Genomic DNA, 15027 nt, shown 5'->3' with positions numbered 1-15027 from the left:
TCCCGTCACGCCTCGCGATTGTGACCTGAAGCACCATTGGCCCCCAGCGCGCAGTGCACGCCGGGCCCGTCCCGGCACTACCACTCCCATGACGCACCGCGATAGTGACCTGGTGTCACATTGGTCCCCTGAGCGCGGCGCGCGCCGGGATATGTAGTCTCTTCCGCCCTGGCGCTGTTGCCGGGGGCAACGGTCCCATCTGGCCTGAGTGGCTGGCCGTATCGCGGTGGCGGCCTCTGCGGATGGACATCGTGGGAGGAGGTTGGCAGGGTTGGCTGGGCTGCCGAGGGCTTGGCGTCCGGACTCGGGAGAGGAGTTGCGGGGAAAGGGGAGCGTTCTGTGAAGCTGGGCTGGGGGGGCGGCGGGAGGGCGGCCTGGCGCCTCACGCCTGTTTCCCCGTCGGGGCCCACTTGGGAGCGTGGTCGGGAGTGGGTCGCTCCCGGCGGTGGGGAAGAGCCCGATGGTCTGAAGGGAGCCAGTGTTTTCAAAGTTAGCTTTACTTATTTTTAACAACTGGATTGAAGATTCGTTTACGTACCATACAATTCACCCCTGTTAAGTGTACAATTCAGTTACTTTTATCTATAAGTTTACCAAGTGGTGCGGCCATCACCACGATCCAGCTTTAGGACTTCTCCGTCGCCCCAAGGATATCCCTCCTGGCCCTTTGCAGTCCCTCCTCGCTCCCACTCCCAGCCCCAGGCAACCACTGAGGTGCTTTGCGACTGTGCAGATTTGCCTTTTCTGGATGATCCTTATGAATGGGATCATACAGTGTGTTTTTTTTTTTTTTGCATCCGGTTACTTTCCCTGAGCATGATGTGTCCGAGATGCATGCGTGTTGTGTGTATCTGTATTTGTTCTTTTCTTATTGCTGGACAGTATTTCGTTTATGGATGGACGTCAGTTCTCATCCATTCATTAGTTAATGGACTTTTGGGTTGTTTCCACTTCTTGTCTACTACGAATACTATTATGAACGTTTGCATACATTTCAATCTTCTTGGGCTACGTGGGAACTGCCAGACTGTTTTCCAAATTGGCCCCTGTACCATTTCACAGTCCCCCATGACAGTGTATGAGGGTTCCAGTTTTTTCACATCCTCACCCACACTTGTTATCTGTAGTTTTGATTGTAGGCATTCTAGTGGCTGTGAAGTGGGATCTGGTGGTTTCGATTTGCATTTGCCTAGTGGCTAGTGACATTGAACGTCTTTTCATGTGTTTGCTGGCCATTCATACCTTTTTTTTTTTTTCAGTGCAATGTCTGTTCATATCTTTTGTCCATTGGTTTATTTTTAATTGTGTGTTTTAAAAATAGATCAGCTTGTGGTAAAATGGACTTGACACCAAATTTGCCTCTTTAACCATTATTGATTTATTTTTAAACCTAGGGAAACTTGCAAAAGAACTATATGCCGGAAAACCTGGCCTGGTGGTCAGGCTTTCCCTCTGACCCACAGAATGGCCGGGGCCGAGTCCTCTCCTGAGCTTCAGTTACAAAAAAATAAAGGTAGCTGTCGATGTGCCAGTGTCCTCCGCTTCCTCTTTACCACGTCCTTCCAGCTAAAAGCCAGTTAAAAGTACGTATTCCAAACATTACTATCTAAATCTTACTATTTATTCCTGCCCTACAATGACCGTAGGAATCCTGTGAGGGTCATAGTTATAACCACCTTTTTAGGATGAGCAAGCTGAAGCACAGAGTGGTTAAGTAACTTGCCCAGTGTCACACAGGCTAGGAATTCTGCACTGTTTCTGTTGCGGGTGGTTTTGTATTCACTGACCTCTATGGTCAGGCCTGTGCTAAGTTAGTTAGTACTGTTAGTACCCAGCTCAGGCCTTAGTGCCCCGGTGGTTATGATGGGGACAAGCAGGCCAGCACACCAGGCAGAGAAACAGAGAGTAAAAGAAAAATAATTCAGTCTTATACAGAATCTTAGGGCTGGGTTAAATACTTTTCCTTGCACAAAACATTTGAGTTCAGGTTTGGAAGGCGCAGAAGACATAGGCTTGCCAGATTTAACAAATAAAAATACGGGACACCCAGTTGAATTTGAACTCCAGATAACCAATAAATAAATTTTTAGTCTGAAGGTGCTTGGAACATACTACTTTTTAGTATAAAAATAATCTGGGTCGGGGTGCCTGGGTGGCTCGGTCAGTTAAGCATCTGACTCTTGATCTTGGCTCGTGTCTTGGTCTCAGAGTTGTGAGTGCAGGCCTGTGTTGGGCTCCGTGCTGGGTGTGGAGCCTACTTAAAAAAAAAATTAGGGTTATACTCATATTTTAAAAATTATTTACTATTTATCGTAAATTCAAATCACTGGGTGTCCTGTATTTAATCTGGCAATCCCAGTGAGCTCGTTTTCCAAGTGGACAGGGATGGGAAAAAAGGCTTTTTTAGGTCTCACAGTGAGTTAAAAAAAAATAATAATAATGCATGGCCTTGCTAAAACATTCAAACAATATGGGAACAAGCAATGGTTGAGCATCTTGTCTTTTCTGCCTCACATAGTATTATGCTGGCCACGTTATTATGCACAGATCTCCCTTGTTCCTTTTAGCGGCTGCATCGTATTCCCTCATCTGCATGCGCTCTTCTGGATCGCACCAGGTCTCTATGGATGGGTTCGGGTTTTTGACGAGTACAAACAATACTGCTGTGACATTCCTTGAACATGCATCTCTGTGTGCGTTTCTGGGTGTAACTGTAGGTAAATTCCCAGACGTGGAATTGCCAGGTCACGGGGTCTCTGCATCTCCCATTTGCGTTGCTGTTGGCGTGTTCCTTACTCAAGGGGCTGCAGCAAACACACCCACTCAGACGATATTTTTCCATCTTTTTAAGATTTTAAACTTTTTCGAAACCTTTGGAAATCTTGTAATGGGTCATTTTTATTCTTTTAGGGACACGTGGGAACTCTGAGACTATGATGAAAGCACTGACCTCTCTCCCCCAAAGAACGTACACCAGCATGTGCGTGCACCATGCAGCTGACCTTGGTGGGGGGTGCTGTGTCCGTAGCCCCTCTGTCTTTCCAGGGCAGTGGTTTTCACACTGAAAGGACACTTGGGTAAAGGAGGAGCCCTGATTTGGGGAGTGAGTGGTGGTGTAACTGGCCAGGCAGCGAAGCATGGTGGGGAAGAAGGGGAACTTTGGAATCAGACCTGAGCTTTGAATCTGGCTCTGCTGCTCACCAGCCAGGTGACCTCGACTGGCGACCTTGACCGGTGACCTAAACTTCGGGGGCTTTTATTTTTCTTGGCCTCCTCTAAAAGGGGTATCACGGTTGCATGAGGATTAAATGAGATAATACAGCTCTGAGCAGAGTGCCAGGCACACCACTGGAGCCTGAGAAGCACTGGCTTTTCTGTTTAATGTTCAGCACGTCTCATTGAAGACCTGGCATAGAACGGTAATTCACTCGGTGCTACTGGGTGTTGACGTTTTCATTGTCATTGTGGGGCTTGAAGGGAAGGTTCTAGCCAGACTGCAAGGGAGGATCTGAGCTCTCATACGGGAGGCATTGAGGGATTTGAAGGCACAATATGAACGTCAGATTTTTTTTTTTTTTAAGATTTTTATTTATTTATTTGACAGAGAGAGAACACAAGCAGAGGGAGCAGCAGGCAGAGGGAGAGGGAGAAGCGGGCTCACCAAGCAGGGAGCCCAATGCGGGGCTCGATCCCAGGACCCTGGGATCATGACCTGAGCCGAAGGCAGCTGCTTAACGACTGAGCCACCTAGGCGCCCTTAACGTCAGGTATTCTTACTCTACGTTTTCCTTTCTTTACTCCCTAGAATGGCTTCCATAAGAAGAACCGGCCATCCCGTGCGCAATATTTTTGGTGATTTTAGTGATATTTCCTTAGAAGATTCAAAAATGGAAGAAATCAGAAACTTGAAAATCAGTAGAAGTCTTACCAAAAAAGCACCCGCTCATAGCAGATTTCTAAAAGGAAACCACACCATGGGTGTAGAACACTCACTTCTGAAAGAAAAGGCTGTTGCGGAGGGTGGGCACAAGCTCTCCTCAGGGAGACCCCCGACCATTGCCTCGACGCTCAGGGCCAGCGCCGCGCTCACAAAGCTGGCTCAGATAGAAACCAAGATCATGAATCGGAAGGTGAAGATGGATTTGTCTGACATGGAATCTGACCTGAAGACCTCTGAGGACAGTCTTCCAAAGAGCACAGACACAGTCCTCCCCAGGAGTACAGTCAAACTTCCTTCACACAGCCTGGATAAAACCTCCCAGAAACAAGCCCATGAAGTCTCCATGGCCGAGAGCAACGTGCGGAATGGGAAGGTCAGTAGGTTTCTAAAGAGGAGAGAACCACCCGTTGAAAATACTTTCCCTGAAGTACATTTTGGAAAAGAGAGGAATTTTCAAACACCCAAAGAGAAAAAACCTACTAGAAAACTAGATTCTCCAGACAGCGATGAGGAGGAAATGAAAGAGTTGCTGGGAAGCTTGCTAGAATCTTCTAGAGAAAAAGAAACACACACGAATCAGTGTTTCGGCAGCCCCAAAGTCAGTGAGAAAGAACAGACAAAACTGTTCTCGGTAAGGTTTGCGTGTACTTCTTATTTATTTATTTATTTATTTAGATTTATTTATTTATTTGAGGGGGGAGGGGCAGAGGGAGAGGGAGGGAAAATCTTCAAGCAGACTCCCTTCTGAGTGCGGAGCCCGACGCAGGGCTGGATCTCACGACCCTGAATCATGACCTGAGCTGAAATCAAGAGTTGGATGCTCAACCAACTGAGCCACCCAGGCGCCCCATGTGTACTTATTCTTTTTTTTTTTAAGATTTTATTTATTTTATTTTATTTTTATTTATTTATTTTTTTAAAGATTTATTTATTTATTTGACAGAGAGAGACAGTGAGAGAGGGAACACAAGCAGTGGGAGTGGGAGAGGGAGAAGCAGGCCTCCCGCTGAGCAGGGAGCCCGATGCAGGGCTCGATCCCAGGACCTGGAATCATGACCTGAGCCGAAGGCAGCCGCTTAATGACTGAGCCACCCAGGCGCCCCATGATTTTATTTATTTTAGAGAGAGAGAGATCACAAGCAGGTGGGGGGGCAAAGGGAGAGAGAGAGAATCTTAAGCAGGCTCCATGCCCAACGTGGAGCCCGACGTGGGGCTCGATCTCAGGAAGCTGAGATCATGACCTGAGCTGAAATCAAGAGTTGGACGCTTAGCGACTGAGCCACCCAGGTGCCCCGCATATACTTATTCTTACCGAAGCCTTGCGTCTGCTCTTCAGGTCACGGCGCTAGAGACTTGACAGCAGCTGTCTCCCGCGGGCTACTAAGGAAGGGGTTTGACAAGGAACGGTTGGGCTCCAGCCAGTCTCGGATGCCTGTTTTGGGGCCTGCTCTGTGGGTGACAGGATTTGGGACGCATTAGGCAGTTTATAACACCTGGAGGAAGTGTGTGCACCTCGGGTCAGCGCTTGGTGTGGCTGCTCGCCAGTGCCGATCCACACGTGCTCGTCAGGGGCCCCACACGGGAAACGTGGCGGAGCTGCACTTGCATTTTTTTTTCAATTGAGATGAAATTCACATAACCGAAAAGTAACATTTGTAAGATGAACAATTCAGCACCATTTAGTCCATTCATGATGTGCAACCACCACCTCTGTCTGGTTCCAGAACATTTTCGTCAGCCCCAAAGGTGACCCTGTACCTGTTAAATAATCACTCCTCGTTTTCCCCTCCCCCAGCCCCTGGCAACTTCTAATCGGCTTTCTGTCTCTGTGGATTTGCCTGGTGGGGATGTTTCATATACATGGAATCATCCAGTATGTGACCTTCTGTGACTGGCTGCTTTTACTCAGCGTAATGTTTTCGAGGTTCATCCACATTGTAGCATGTGTCAGAGCTTAATTCCTTTTTACGGCTGAGTGAGACTCAATTGTGTGAATATACTACGTCTTGTCTCTCCACCATCCATTGTCGGGCATATTGGGTCTTTTCCACCTTTTGGCTATTTGTGAATAGTGCTATTATGAACATTTGTATACACATACCTGTTTGAGTCCCTGTTTTCAGTTCTTTTGGGTCTGTCCCTACGAGCGGAATGACTGGGCCCTCTAGTAATTCCATGTGTAACGTACTGAAGCAATGCCAAGCTATGTTCCACAGCAGCTGGGCCATTTGCATTCCTGGCGGCAGTGCATGAGGGTTCCAATTTCTCCACATTGTCACCAGCACTTGTGATCAGAGCTAAAACTGGTGACTAGAGCCATCTTCATGGGTGTAAAATGATGGAAAGGCTGCATTTTAGGGGAAAAAATATCTGTATATACATTTTGGTTCTGTTGAAGGTCCAGGCTATCATAGACCATATACTCAGGGGACTTAATTAATTTTATTTATTTTTTAAACGATTTTATTTATTTATTTGAGAGAGAGGGAGAAACAGAGCATGAGTTGGGGGAGGGGCAGAGGGCAAGGGAGAGAATCCTTAAGCAGACTCTGAACTGCGCACAGAGCCCGATGTGGGACTCGATCCCATGACCCTGAGATCATGACCTGATCCCAAGGCAGATGCTTAACTGACTAAGCCACCCAGGTGCCCCTCAGGGGCCTTAATTTAGAAAAGGTGTAATTAACAAAATTTATTTGAAAACCAAGTGATATTTCTGATTACTTGTGGAATATTTCTGGTCCCAGTATTATCTTGTTTAAATGTTGTAGCTTGACTCCTAGAAATGAGGGGAGAGGGAGAGAAAGAGGCACAGAAAGAGAACTATTTGGTTGCTGATCCTTGGCCTCATGCCCCACTCCGGCCACATTGTTCAGTGGTAAGGACTTCATTGTCACCTGTTTGGTAATTAATTTCATTTATTTCCGCCAAAGTAGGATCAGATCCCAACGCAGCCAAGAATCCTTTCGCTACCCAGTGAGGAACTTTCCAGCCCAAAGTCATTTCGGACACCACCTCTGCCAGCCTCACAGTCCGCAGATGGGGCCCTTCGCAGCGTGTGCTCGAGAGCTCACTCCTCACAGACTCACACTTCAGGGGACACAGCTGTCCACACGGCATCGCTTTCCATCCCTGGCCCCTCTCCAAAGTCAGCCTCGATGGTGCGGCATGACAAGTTCTCCTCCCCGGGAAGGAGTGAGGCTGGGCCTCGTGATGAGTCGCTCTCAGAAGCTGCTGATGACAGCCTGAACGGTAACCTACGCCCTATGCCCAGCTATCACCCTGGGCAGGAAGGGCGAGACCACCTGGAGGGTCCGTGGCGGGGCGGGGGGGGCGGTCACTGGGTATTGCCATGGGAAGTGCGTGGTTCACGCTACACCCTCTGCTTCCTGACCTTCTTTCTTGGTGGAGGGGCCAAGTCAGATTTTTGTTCTATCTCTAATGTCTTCATCCGGTAACCCTGACCAGGGACAGAGCAATAACCCAAAAACAAAATCCTAGAGCCACGTACAGCAGAAGGGAGATTCAGTGTTCCTTTTGGTGAAAGAGAGATTTGCCTCCTTTCTTTTTTAAATTCGGAAGAGGAAGTAAATCTCTAACCAGTCACGCTTAGACATTTCTATTATTTCAACATTATTCGACATTGTTTTTATCTTTTTTTAAAAAGATTTTATTTATTTGAGAGAGAGAAAGAGAGAGAGAGAGCATGAGCAGGGGGTGGGTCAGAGGGAGAGAGAGAGAACCCCAAGCCAACTCCCCGTTGAGCACAGAGCCCGACACGGGGCTCCATCCCACAACCCTGGGATCATGATCTGAGCTGAAACCAAGAGCCGGACGCTTAACCACCTGCGCCACCCAGGCACTCCAACATTATTTTTATCTTAATATTACACGTATTTAAAAAAGAAAGGAAAAAGATGTGCAGCCAACTCTTCCGTCTCTCGTCTTCCGTCTGGGGTACTTCATCATGAGATCCAAGTAGAACTGTGTCCCGAAGGCCCAGCGGGCACCGGGAGGCGCCAAGTGTTGTGTTGGCAGGAGGATGATGGCAAACAGGCCGACGAGCGCCCTGGCCCCTGCGTGCCGGGGGACCTGGAACTCGGGACTCAGCAGGAGGGGAGGGAAAAGCGCTTTTCCACGGTCCCGGGGGGGGCCCTGCATCAAAAGCCAGATTCACAGAAGAAAAGCATGTTAAATAAATGTTAAATAAATACCCAATATTAGTTTTATGTGACACAGGAGGCTTCATAAGGAAGTGAAGACCCGAAGAAACAGTTGTGTGTGAGCATTTTTATGTTAGGCCTGATGAGGAGTGGACAGTCATGGGACAACGTGATGGGACAAAAGGCAGTGAGCTAAGGGTAGTGAAGGGGCGCACTCAGTGAGGCCTGCTGGGGTTCCTCTTGGTGTCCCTCCACCTTGGAAAGAGGAGGCTCCTTTCCTGCAGGGAGAGGGAGGGCACTTCTCCCTCGAGGGTCTTATGAGCTGCTTCAGGGGAGAAGGGTGGCTGCCTCCTGCAGCACCTGCCCTTGCTCAAGTTCCTTCAGCCTGAAATATTCAGTATGCCAAGGTGCCGAGTGTCGGGGTGGTGTGTCCTGAGCCCCATCACAGACTAACCTGGGTGTGAACACCCCAGTAGGGGCAGCAGCAGATCTGCTGAGGAAGGGGGGAGTGTTGTCAACAAAGGTGCCCTCGTTAGGGCCGGAGAATGCAGGGGGCCCGGCCCGAGGCTGTCGGTGTGAGAAGCCCCTTTGGGCCCCCTCAGTGGCTGCCATCTGCTGGATGCCACGTGGCACCTCGCTAATCGTGGTTCTGATCCTTGGGCCCGAGGGGCTGGTAAGTGGGTGTCCTTGCCCTCCCTGGCTCCATGTCACCTCCCTCATGTGGATGGGAAGGTGGGCGTAGGCTGGCGGGGCAGCGACAGACCCAGGTCCCTGCCCTTCTGCCCTCTGTCCTCACTGCCGGCCTGGAGGGGCCTCTGCTGGTGGCCAGCCCCTGCCCTCCCTTGTCCAGATGTAGCCTCAGAGAGGGAGGCAAGCTGGGAGTGGTGAATACGTTCTGAGTTTAGGGTCTGACGTAGCTGGGGTGGACGTCCTGGCCTCACCTCTTACTGGCTGTGCAGTCTGGGGCTCTCTGTGCCTCAGTTTCCTCATCTGCAAAGTGGGGGCAGAGCCATGCCGGTGAGATCATGCCTGTGAAGTGCCTCGGCTGGTCCTCCGCAGGAAGGTTGGCCGACGTGACAATGACATTGTTCCTCAGCCACTGCCAACGCTGTCCCAAAGCCCTCAAGTCCAGAATCACCCTAGTGCCTTTGTTCTGGGCCGGCTGGGAAGCCTTTTAGTTCAGAGGCTTTTCCAGGGTTGTGTCTTTGGACCTCCCCGCCACGTGAACTGTGGTGACCGTCAGAGTAAGAGGGCTCGGAGGAGGGGCGAGCCCCAGGACTGCAGTGATGAGGGGGGATCACTCTGGGGCTTAGGACCATCAGGTGTTGAGGGGCAGACCCCTCTCACCTCCAGCTCTGTCCCTGCTGCCCAGAGGGCCCTGCTGCCTCCCGTGCCCGCTGCCGGGCACACTCTCCCTCTCCCTCTCTCCCCCTCTCTCTCACCACACCCCGCCCCCCTCCCGTGCTTCAGGGCCTGAACTGAACCACATAATCGAGTTCCTGCCAACGTTGGCTGATGTTCACCGGCCGTCCGCCTGGAGGCGCGGGCTCGTTTGTCAGGTCCAGAGAGAGCTGTCTGGAATACCAGAACCCCGCAGAGGACTCTGCTCCCGAGTCTCCAGCACCCACGTGAGCAGGCCCTGGCGACGGGCCGTTTGGCGTGCCCGGTGCTGGTTCACTTCAGGTTCCTGTGCCCTTAACTTGCTTTAAATGGGAACTTAGGACACTTCGAGTCTAGTCTTGTGTCTGCCTGAGTTGTCCCCCATCCCCACCCCCGTACCTTGAGCACACTTGACACCACGCATCCTTCCCTGCGTTGCCATCATCGACTCATCTGGCCCAGGGTCTGTTTTTATAAATAAAGTTTTAGTGGAACACAGCCGCGTCCGTTTGTTTTACACATGGTCTGTGGTGGCTCTTTGCACCGTAAGGACAAAGCTGGGTAATTGTGATACAGGCTAGGATACAAAGTGGAAAATATTTACTATGTAGAGAAAAAGTGTGTCAATCCTTGTGCCGGCTTATGAAGGACAGAGACTGCACGTTTCTGGTAAACACTGTGGAGGAAATAAATGAGTCAATGTTGCCATGTTGCATTTTTGATTACAGATTTTCGAATCAATCTTTTGTCCCTTGATGATCTGGCTCCAGCTGTCAGCGAGAACTCAGACTTGGAACAGAAAGTAAGTATAGCCAACTTCACTTTTCATTGTCGGTCATGTGGAGAGGCTTGCCATGGTGGTGCTTCAATGAGGCCCGTGGTTCTTAACCCCCAGGGGCCACTTGGCATGTCTGGAGACGTTTTTGGTCATGACTGGGGTGGAGGGCGCTGCTGGCATTGGGTGCTGGGGCCGGGGGGGGGGGGGCGCGGTGGCGGCCAGGGACACTGCTCAGGGTCCCACGCAGCACAGGATGGCCCCACTGCGAAGAAGTGTTTGAGTTTCAAATGTCAGGAGCGCCCCAGGTGAGAGATCCTGATTTGGGTGATAACAGGAGACAGCTACTTAATGTAGCAGATGATTGAAGCAGGTCCCACTTAAACCGCCCCGAAACAACACCGCCCTGACCTGTGCTCAGCCCAGTGTCCCGTTGTGATTCTTGCCACATTAGTAACCTCGCTCCCGAACGCACGTTGTCATGATACAGAATGATGACACTTCAGCAGAGTTCGTCCACATGCCACCGACACAGGCTGATGCCATCGGTGTTCAAACGGGGCAGCCCCGTGAGGCTGAAGCGTCTCCTGAGTTCCGCTCACAGTCCGGGACCCGCCCCAAGCCGCCGAAGGACCAGTGCGGACCCTCACCTGCTGGGCTCCCTGGGGACCCATTCCAACGCAGTGGTATTTTGAGCATGCTGATCGGACAAAACCACTTGCCAGTTACCTCTGTCATTCTTTGTTTTAGAAAGAAGGCCAGCAGGAAAAGGCATCCAGCCAAAGCCCCCAGGCTGGAGGTCCCCCCACTGGAAGCGAGGTCTCAGAGTGCCTGAGTGAGCCGTCGGTCTCCTCTGCTGGGCCTGAGGGTGCTTCCAGCCCGAGGCCGAAGTCTCGAGAGCCCACGGCGAGCGCGGTGAGCTCAGCTTACTCGGAAGATTTTGAAACAGCATCCGAGTCGAGGGCCCATTCTGAGGAGTCTCCCGACAGGACGCCGGACACTTTGTCAGAATCCTCTGCAAGCCTGCAGCCAGACCTTCCCCTGCCAACACTCAAGCCTTGGAAGAAGCGGGGCAGGGATGTTACGAGAGTCCTCATGAAGGAGGCGGCCGTGCAGACCCTCGAGCCCGCCTTCACCTACCAGTGGGCAGAGGGTAAGCAGGGGGGCCCCCCGAGGGAGGCGCAGGCTCTCGCGGGGCGTGCCGCGGGCATCCTTGGAAGCACGACCAAGAGCTGCAGGGTCTGGAGGTTCGGGTCATCATCGTTAGGCAGCTCGGGGGCCCGCGGGGCACGTTTCCTCTTCCGAGGATCAGCCCCAGGCCAACATTTCTCTTCACGCCTGGTGTGACCTTCCAGACGTTTCTCTTGGCCCCAGCTTCAGTCTTGGCCCATCTGAACAGAAGGGTCCCTTTCTTTTAAACCTTCCCCCGCTCTCTTTTCTCATCTAGGTGGACACCCACAGTGTCCCCAGAGCTTGTTCCTGGGCTGCGCAAGGGGCTGTACCTCTCACCTGCGGTGTGCATTTTGATTTGGGGGGGCCTAGCCGTAAATCAGCCTGGGCTGCACACCAGGGCGGGGCATGACCATTCTCTTGCTTCTCGGGGAGGAAAGTCGGGCAGATGTGCCAAGTGCTAGAAGGCGTTCAAGGCACTGGGAGCCCGGTTCTGTGAGTCGGAAAGCTCCGCGTTCCTCTCCGCAGCCTCGTGCTGCCTGGCCACGTAGCCGGCTGTCCAACGCGGGCAAATGTGTGCATTTCTGTATTTTTTTGAAATTTCAAGGGAACTTTCATAAAACATAGCTGATGCCGTTTTCCTAGACTAGGCCTGACGCTGAAAGGAGAGGAAAACACAGCCTAAATAAACCGGCTTCTTAGAGTCCAGGGCACATCCCGAAGCCTGCTCGTGGCCCGTAGATGGAAGGCCGAGGTGGGGAGGGCCCGATGCCGCCGTGACCAGCCGGTGTGACCGCGGCGACCGCTTGGGCCAGCTCAGCTGACTTGTACCAGGAGAAGCCAGCAGAAAGATGGAGGCAGGCTTGGGGAAATTGTAAAAGGGGAAGAGGTTAACAAAGCCAGAAGGGTGGCTGTCCTTCAGAAGAGAAAAGATGAGATTCGTGTAGCCTGTTTCATGTCCTGTCCGCTGATGAAAGGCGTCCTGCCCACTCATCCCCTCCCCCTCTGTCGCTGGGACAGGGGCCGGCGTGGCGGCCATCGGGCCCGCCCTGGGAGGTGCCTACGTGGATCCCGTGCCCATTGCCAGTCACGTCATCAGCGCGGACTCGATAGAAGGTAACAGCCCAGCTCAGTGGGTCCTGGCGGTGAAGGCGCAGATTCACGGCCACCCGGGGAGGGGCGGGGCCCCGCGTTAGTGCCGGGTGCGGGGGGCTCTGTTGGTGAGATTGTCGCAGCCACAGGCAACTGCCACGGTTCCTAGGATCCCGGACGACAGACTGAGTGTCCGAGAACCTTCGGTCTGTCTTGCCAAAGGACACCCGTGTCAGATAAAACAGGGGAGTTGTGAGTAACACGACTCTGAGCCCTCCACCCCAGCGGGGCTATTCCTGTGTGTTCCGCACCCCGCCCCCCGCCCCCGTGCCTTTGTGTCCAGAATCCATAGTAGTTTTTCCCCCGAAGACACTGAGCCAGTACTGAGAGGCAGCCAGCCCGGCAGCCACGGGCCTTGGTGCCTTGCCGAGTCCGGGGAGTGCCAGGGTCCCGGGCGGCCCGGCCCGCAGTGGGGGAGGCCCCGGCAGCTGCCATCGGGAGCCCAGGCTGCGTCAGGTCCTCACAGGGCCACTGACCACTTGAGGGACACAGACAAGGGTCCAGCTAGTACCTCTTATGTTTTTGCCCTTTTCAGTTTTTTTAAAGATGAAGATACTAAAACACACTGGTTGTAACCACGGGATTGTTTATATCCTTTCAAAAAACCCTCCCGTTTAGCTATCACCCCCGAGCTTGTTCTGTGTTGTTACGCAGCCTTCCGGTGATCCTTTCGAACACTTACACAACTTCCATTTTTCAATATATTTTGAATTTAATGAAAACTTTTTTATTTTTAGTTTTATTTTTAATTATTTTAGTTTTGTGTTTAAAAACACAACATGGGGCGCCTGGGTGGCTTAGACGGTTGAGCGTCTGCCTTCGGCTCAGGTCAAAATCCCAGGGTCCTGGGATCAAGTCCCTGCTCAGCGGGGAGCCTGCTTTTCCCTCTCTCTGCTCATGCTTTCTCTGTCTCTATCAAATAAATAAAGTCTTTAAAAAAAACCCACATAAGATTTACCCCCTTAGCTATTCCTTAGTGTCCAGTTCAGTGGCATGAAGAAGGTTCCCGTGGGGCAGGTGTACCGCTGGGGATGCCGATTGGCTAGACTTCGTCCTGCGGTCGGACGTTAAGACTCAGGTTTCTGCCTGGGCACTGAGCATCCCACACGAGCAGCTCCCGAGAGTCCCACGCCAGCCCTCAGAAAGCAGCTCGCTCACTCCAGGGTGGAGGTGGCTGGGAGGGACCAGTGGGGCCTTTGGTACTTCTGGGAGAGGGCAGGACCTTCCAGAAAGCATCCCCAGTGGCCGCACGCGGGCGCTGCCGAGCACGGGCCCAAGCAGCGGACCTTGTCCCCCTGCTCTGGGGGGCACCCGTGGGGAGGCGGGCGGGTGGGCGGGCCGGCCGGGTGACACGGAGCCGGTGCAGCCCTGACAGCTTACAGCCCGGCCGTGTTGGCGCTCAACGACATGCTGAAGCAGCAGCTGAGCCTGACGCAGCAGTTCGTGGAGGCCAGCCGGCACCTGCACGGGTCCCTGCTGCAGTCCCTGGACCGGGACTCGTTCCACTACCACACCCTGGAGGAAACCAAACAGGTGACCGCAGCACACCGCCCTTCCCGGGAGAGAGGGCAGGGGCCTCGCTCGTGGAGGGGGACGGGGCTCAGGCCGGGCAGCGGGGACGCTGTGGTCGCAGCAGAGGGAGCGTGCTTCTGACCTCAGGGCAAAGGCGGGGGGGGGGTCCTGTCCCTCCACAGACCCTTCCCAAGCTCTGTCCCCGCGGGGCCTCTCTCCTCAGGCCTGGGAGCTGAAGCACTGAGAATGTTACACTCACCTTTCTCTCCCCAAATTTAATTTTTGTCTGATTATAAAAAATTTGTGCTCATTTTATAAAAATTTTGTTACAGAGAGAGGTAGTTTATAAGGCCTTCCATAACTTCAGAGATGATTATTACCAACTCGATGTTCTTTGGATTTTCCCCGTGTAAAACATGAACTGTATTATGTAGAGAATTACAGTGTTGTGTGTTATTGTGTATTATCAAATACATGTTACAATGTAATAGGTGTAACATTCTATCTAATGTGTATTTCTTTATAGAAATGGCATCATACTATATGAGCTGTTCTGCATGGGGATTTCTGTCCTTTTATCTACGTCAGTCCGTAGTTCTCAAAACAAAGGACTTTTGAACAATATGGTCACGATACCATGATAATCCTGAAGCCAAACGAGCTTTTCCTAATATCACTGGATATCCAGCGTTAGATTTCCACTTGTCTCGTGAAAGTTGTATATTTTGTTGTTTTTTCATCAGAACCCAGACAACGTCCATACATCAAGACTGTCCGGGGTCTTTTTGGCCTCCTGGTCAGAGCGGCGGTTCTCGCACATACCACGGGGGTGCCCACTTTGAGAACCATGCTCCTCAGGTTTCCCCTGCACTGCCCCCCCCATCTCTCTCATGTCTCCTTGTAGTTTATTTGTTCAAGGAAACAGGTTGTTTGTT

At 52.0% G+C, this 15027-nt stretch overlaps 1 protein-coding gene across 7 annotated transcripts in view; it reads left to right on the top strand.

Annotated features, from left to right (window-relative positions):
* The first annotated feature begins 150 nt into the window (after positions 1-150).
* C1H19orf44 (chromosome 1 C19orf44 homolog) overlaps positions 151-15027 on the top strand; it is a 16681-nt gene continuing 1804 nt past the window's right edge. For 3 of the 7 annotated variants that reach the window (XM_078054123.1, XM_078054130.1, XM_078054129.1), the window contains exons 1-9: positions 156-261; positions 1395-1583; positions 2519-2617; positions 3806-4571; positions 6877-7192; positions 10212-10285; positions 11009-11411; positions 12449-12544; positions 13947-14113. In XM_078054123.1, the coding sequence (XP_077910249.1) occupies positions 3807-4571; positions 6877-7192; positions 10212-10285; positions 11009-11411; positions 12449-12544; positions 13947-14113 (1821 nt within the window). In that variant the 5' untranslated portion in view covers positions 156-261; positions 1395-1583; positions 2519-2617; position 3806. Of the gene's footprint in view, positions 262-589; positions 715-1394; positions 1584-2518; positions 2618-3062; positions 3768-3805; positions 4572-6873; positions 7193-10211; positions 10286-11008; positions 11412-12448; positions 12545-12689; positions 12785-13946; positions 14114-15027 lie in introns of those variants that run through there. The other 4 variants (XM_078054128.1, XM_078054137.1, XM_036095350.2 and 1 more) reach the window with 4 other exon arrangements.

This window comes from Halichoerus grypus, chromosome 1 (assembly GCF_964656455.1).
Source record: "Halichoerus grypus chromosome 1, mHalGry1.hap1.1, whole genome shotgun sequence".
Taxonomy (NCBI): Eukaryota; Metazoa; Chordata; class Mammalia; order Carnivora; family Phocidae; genus Halichoerus; species Halichoerus grypus.
Note: the sequence above shows the minus strand (reverse complement) of the source record. Positions and strands in the feature narration are given on the sequence as shown.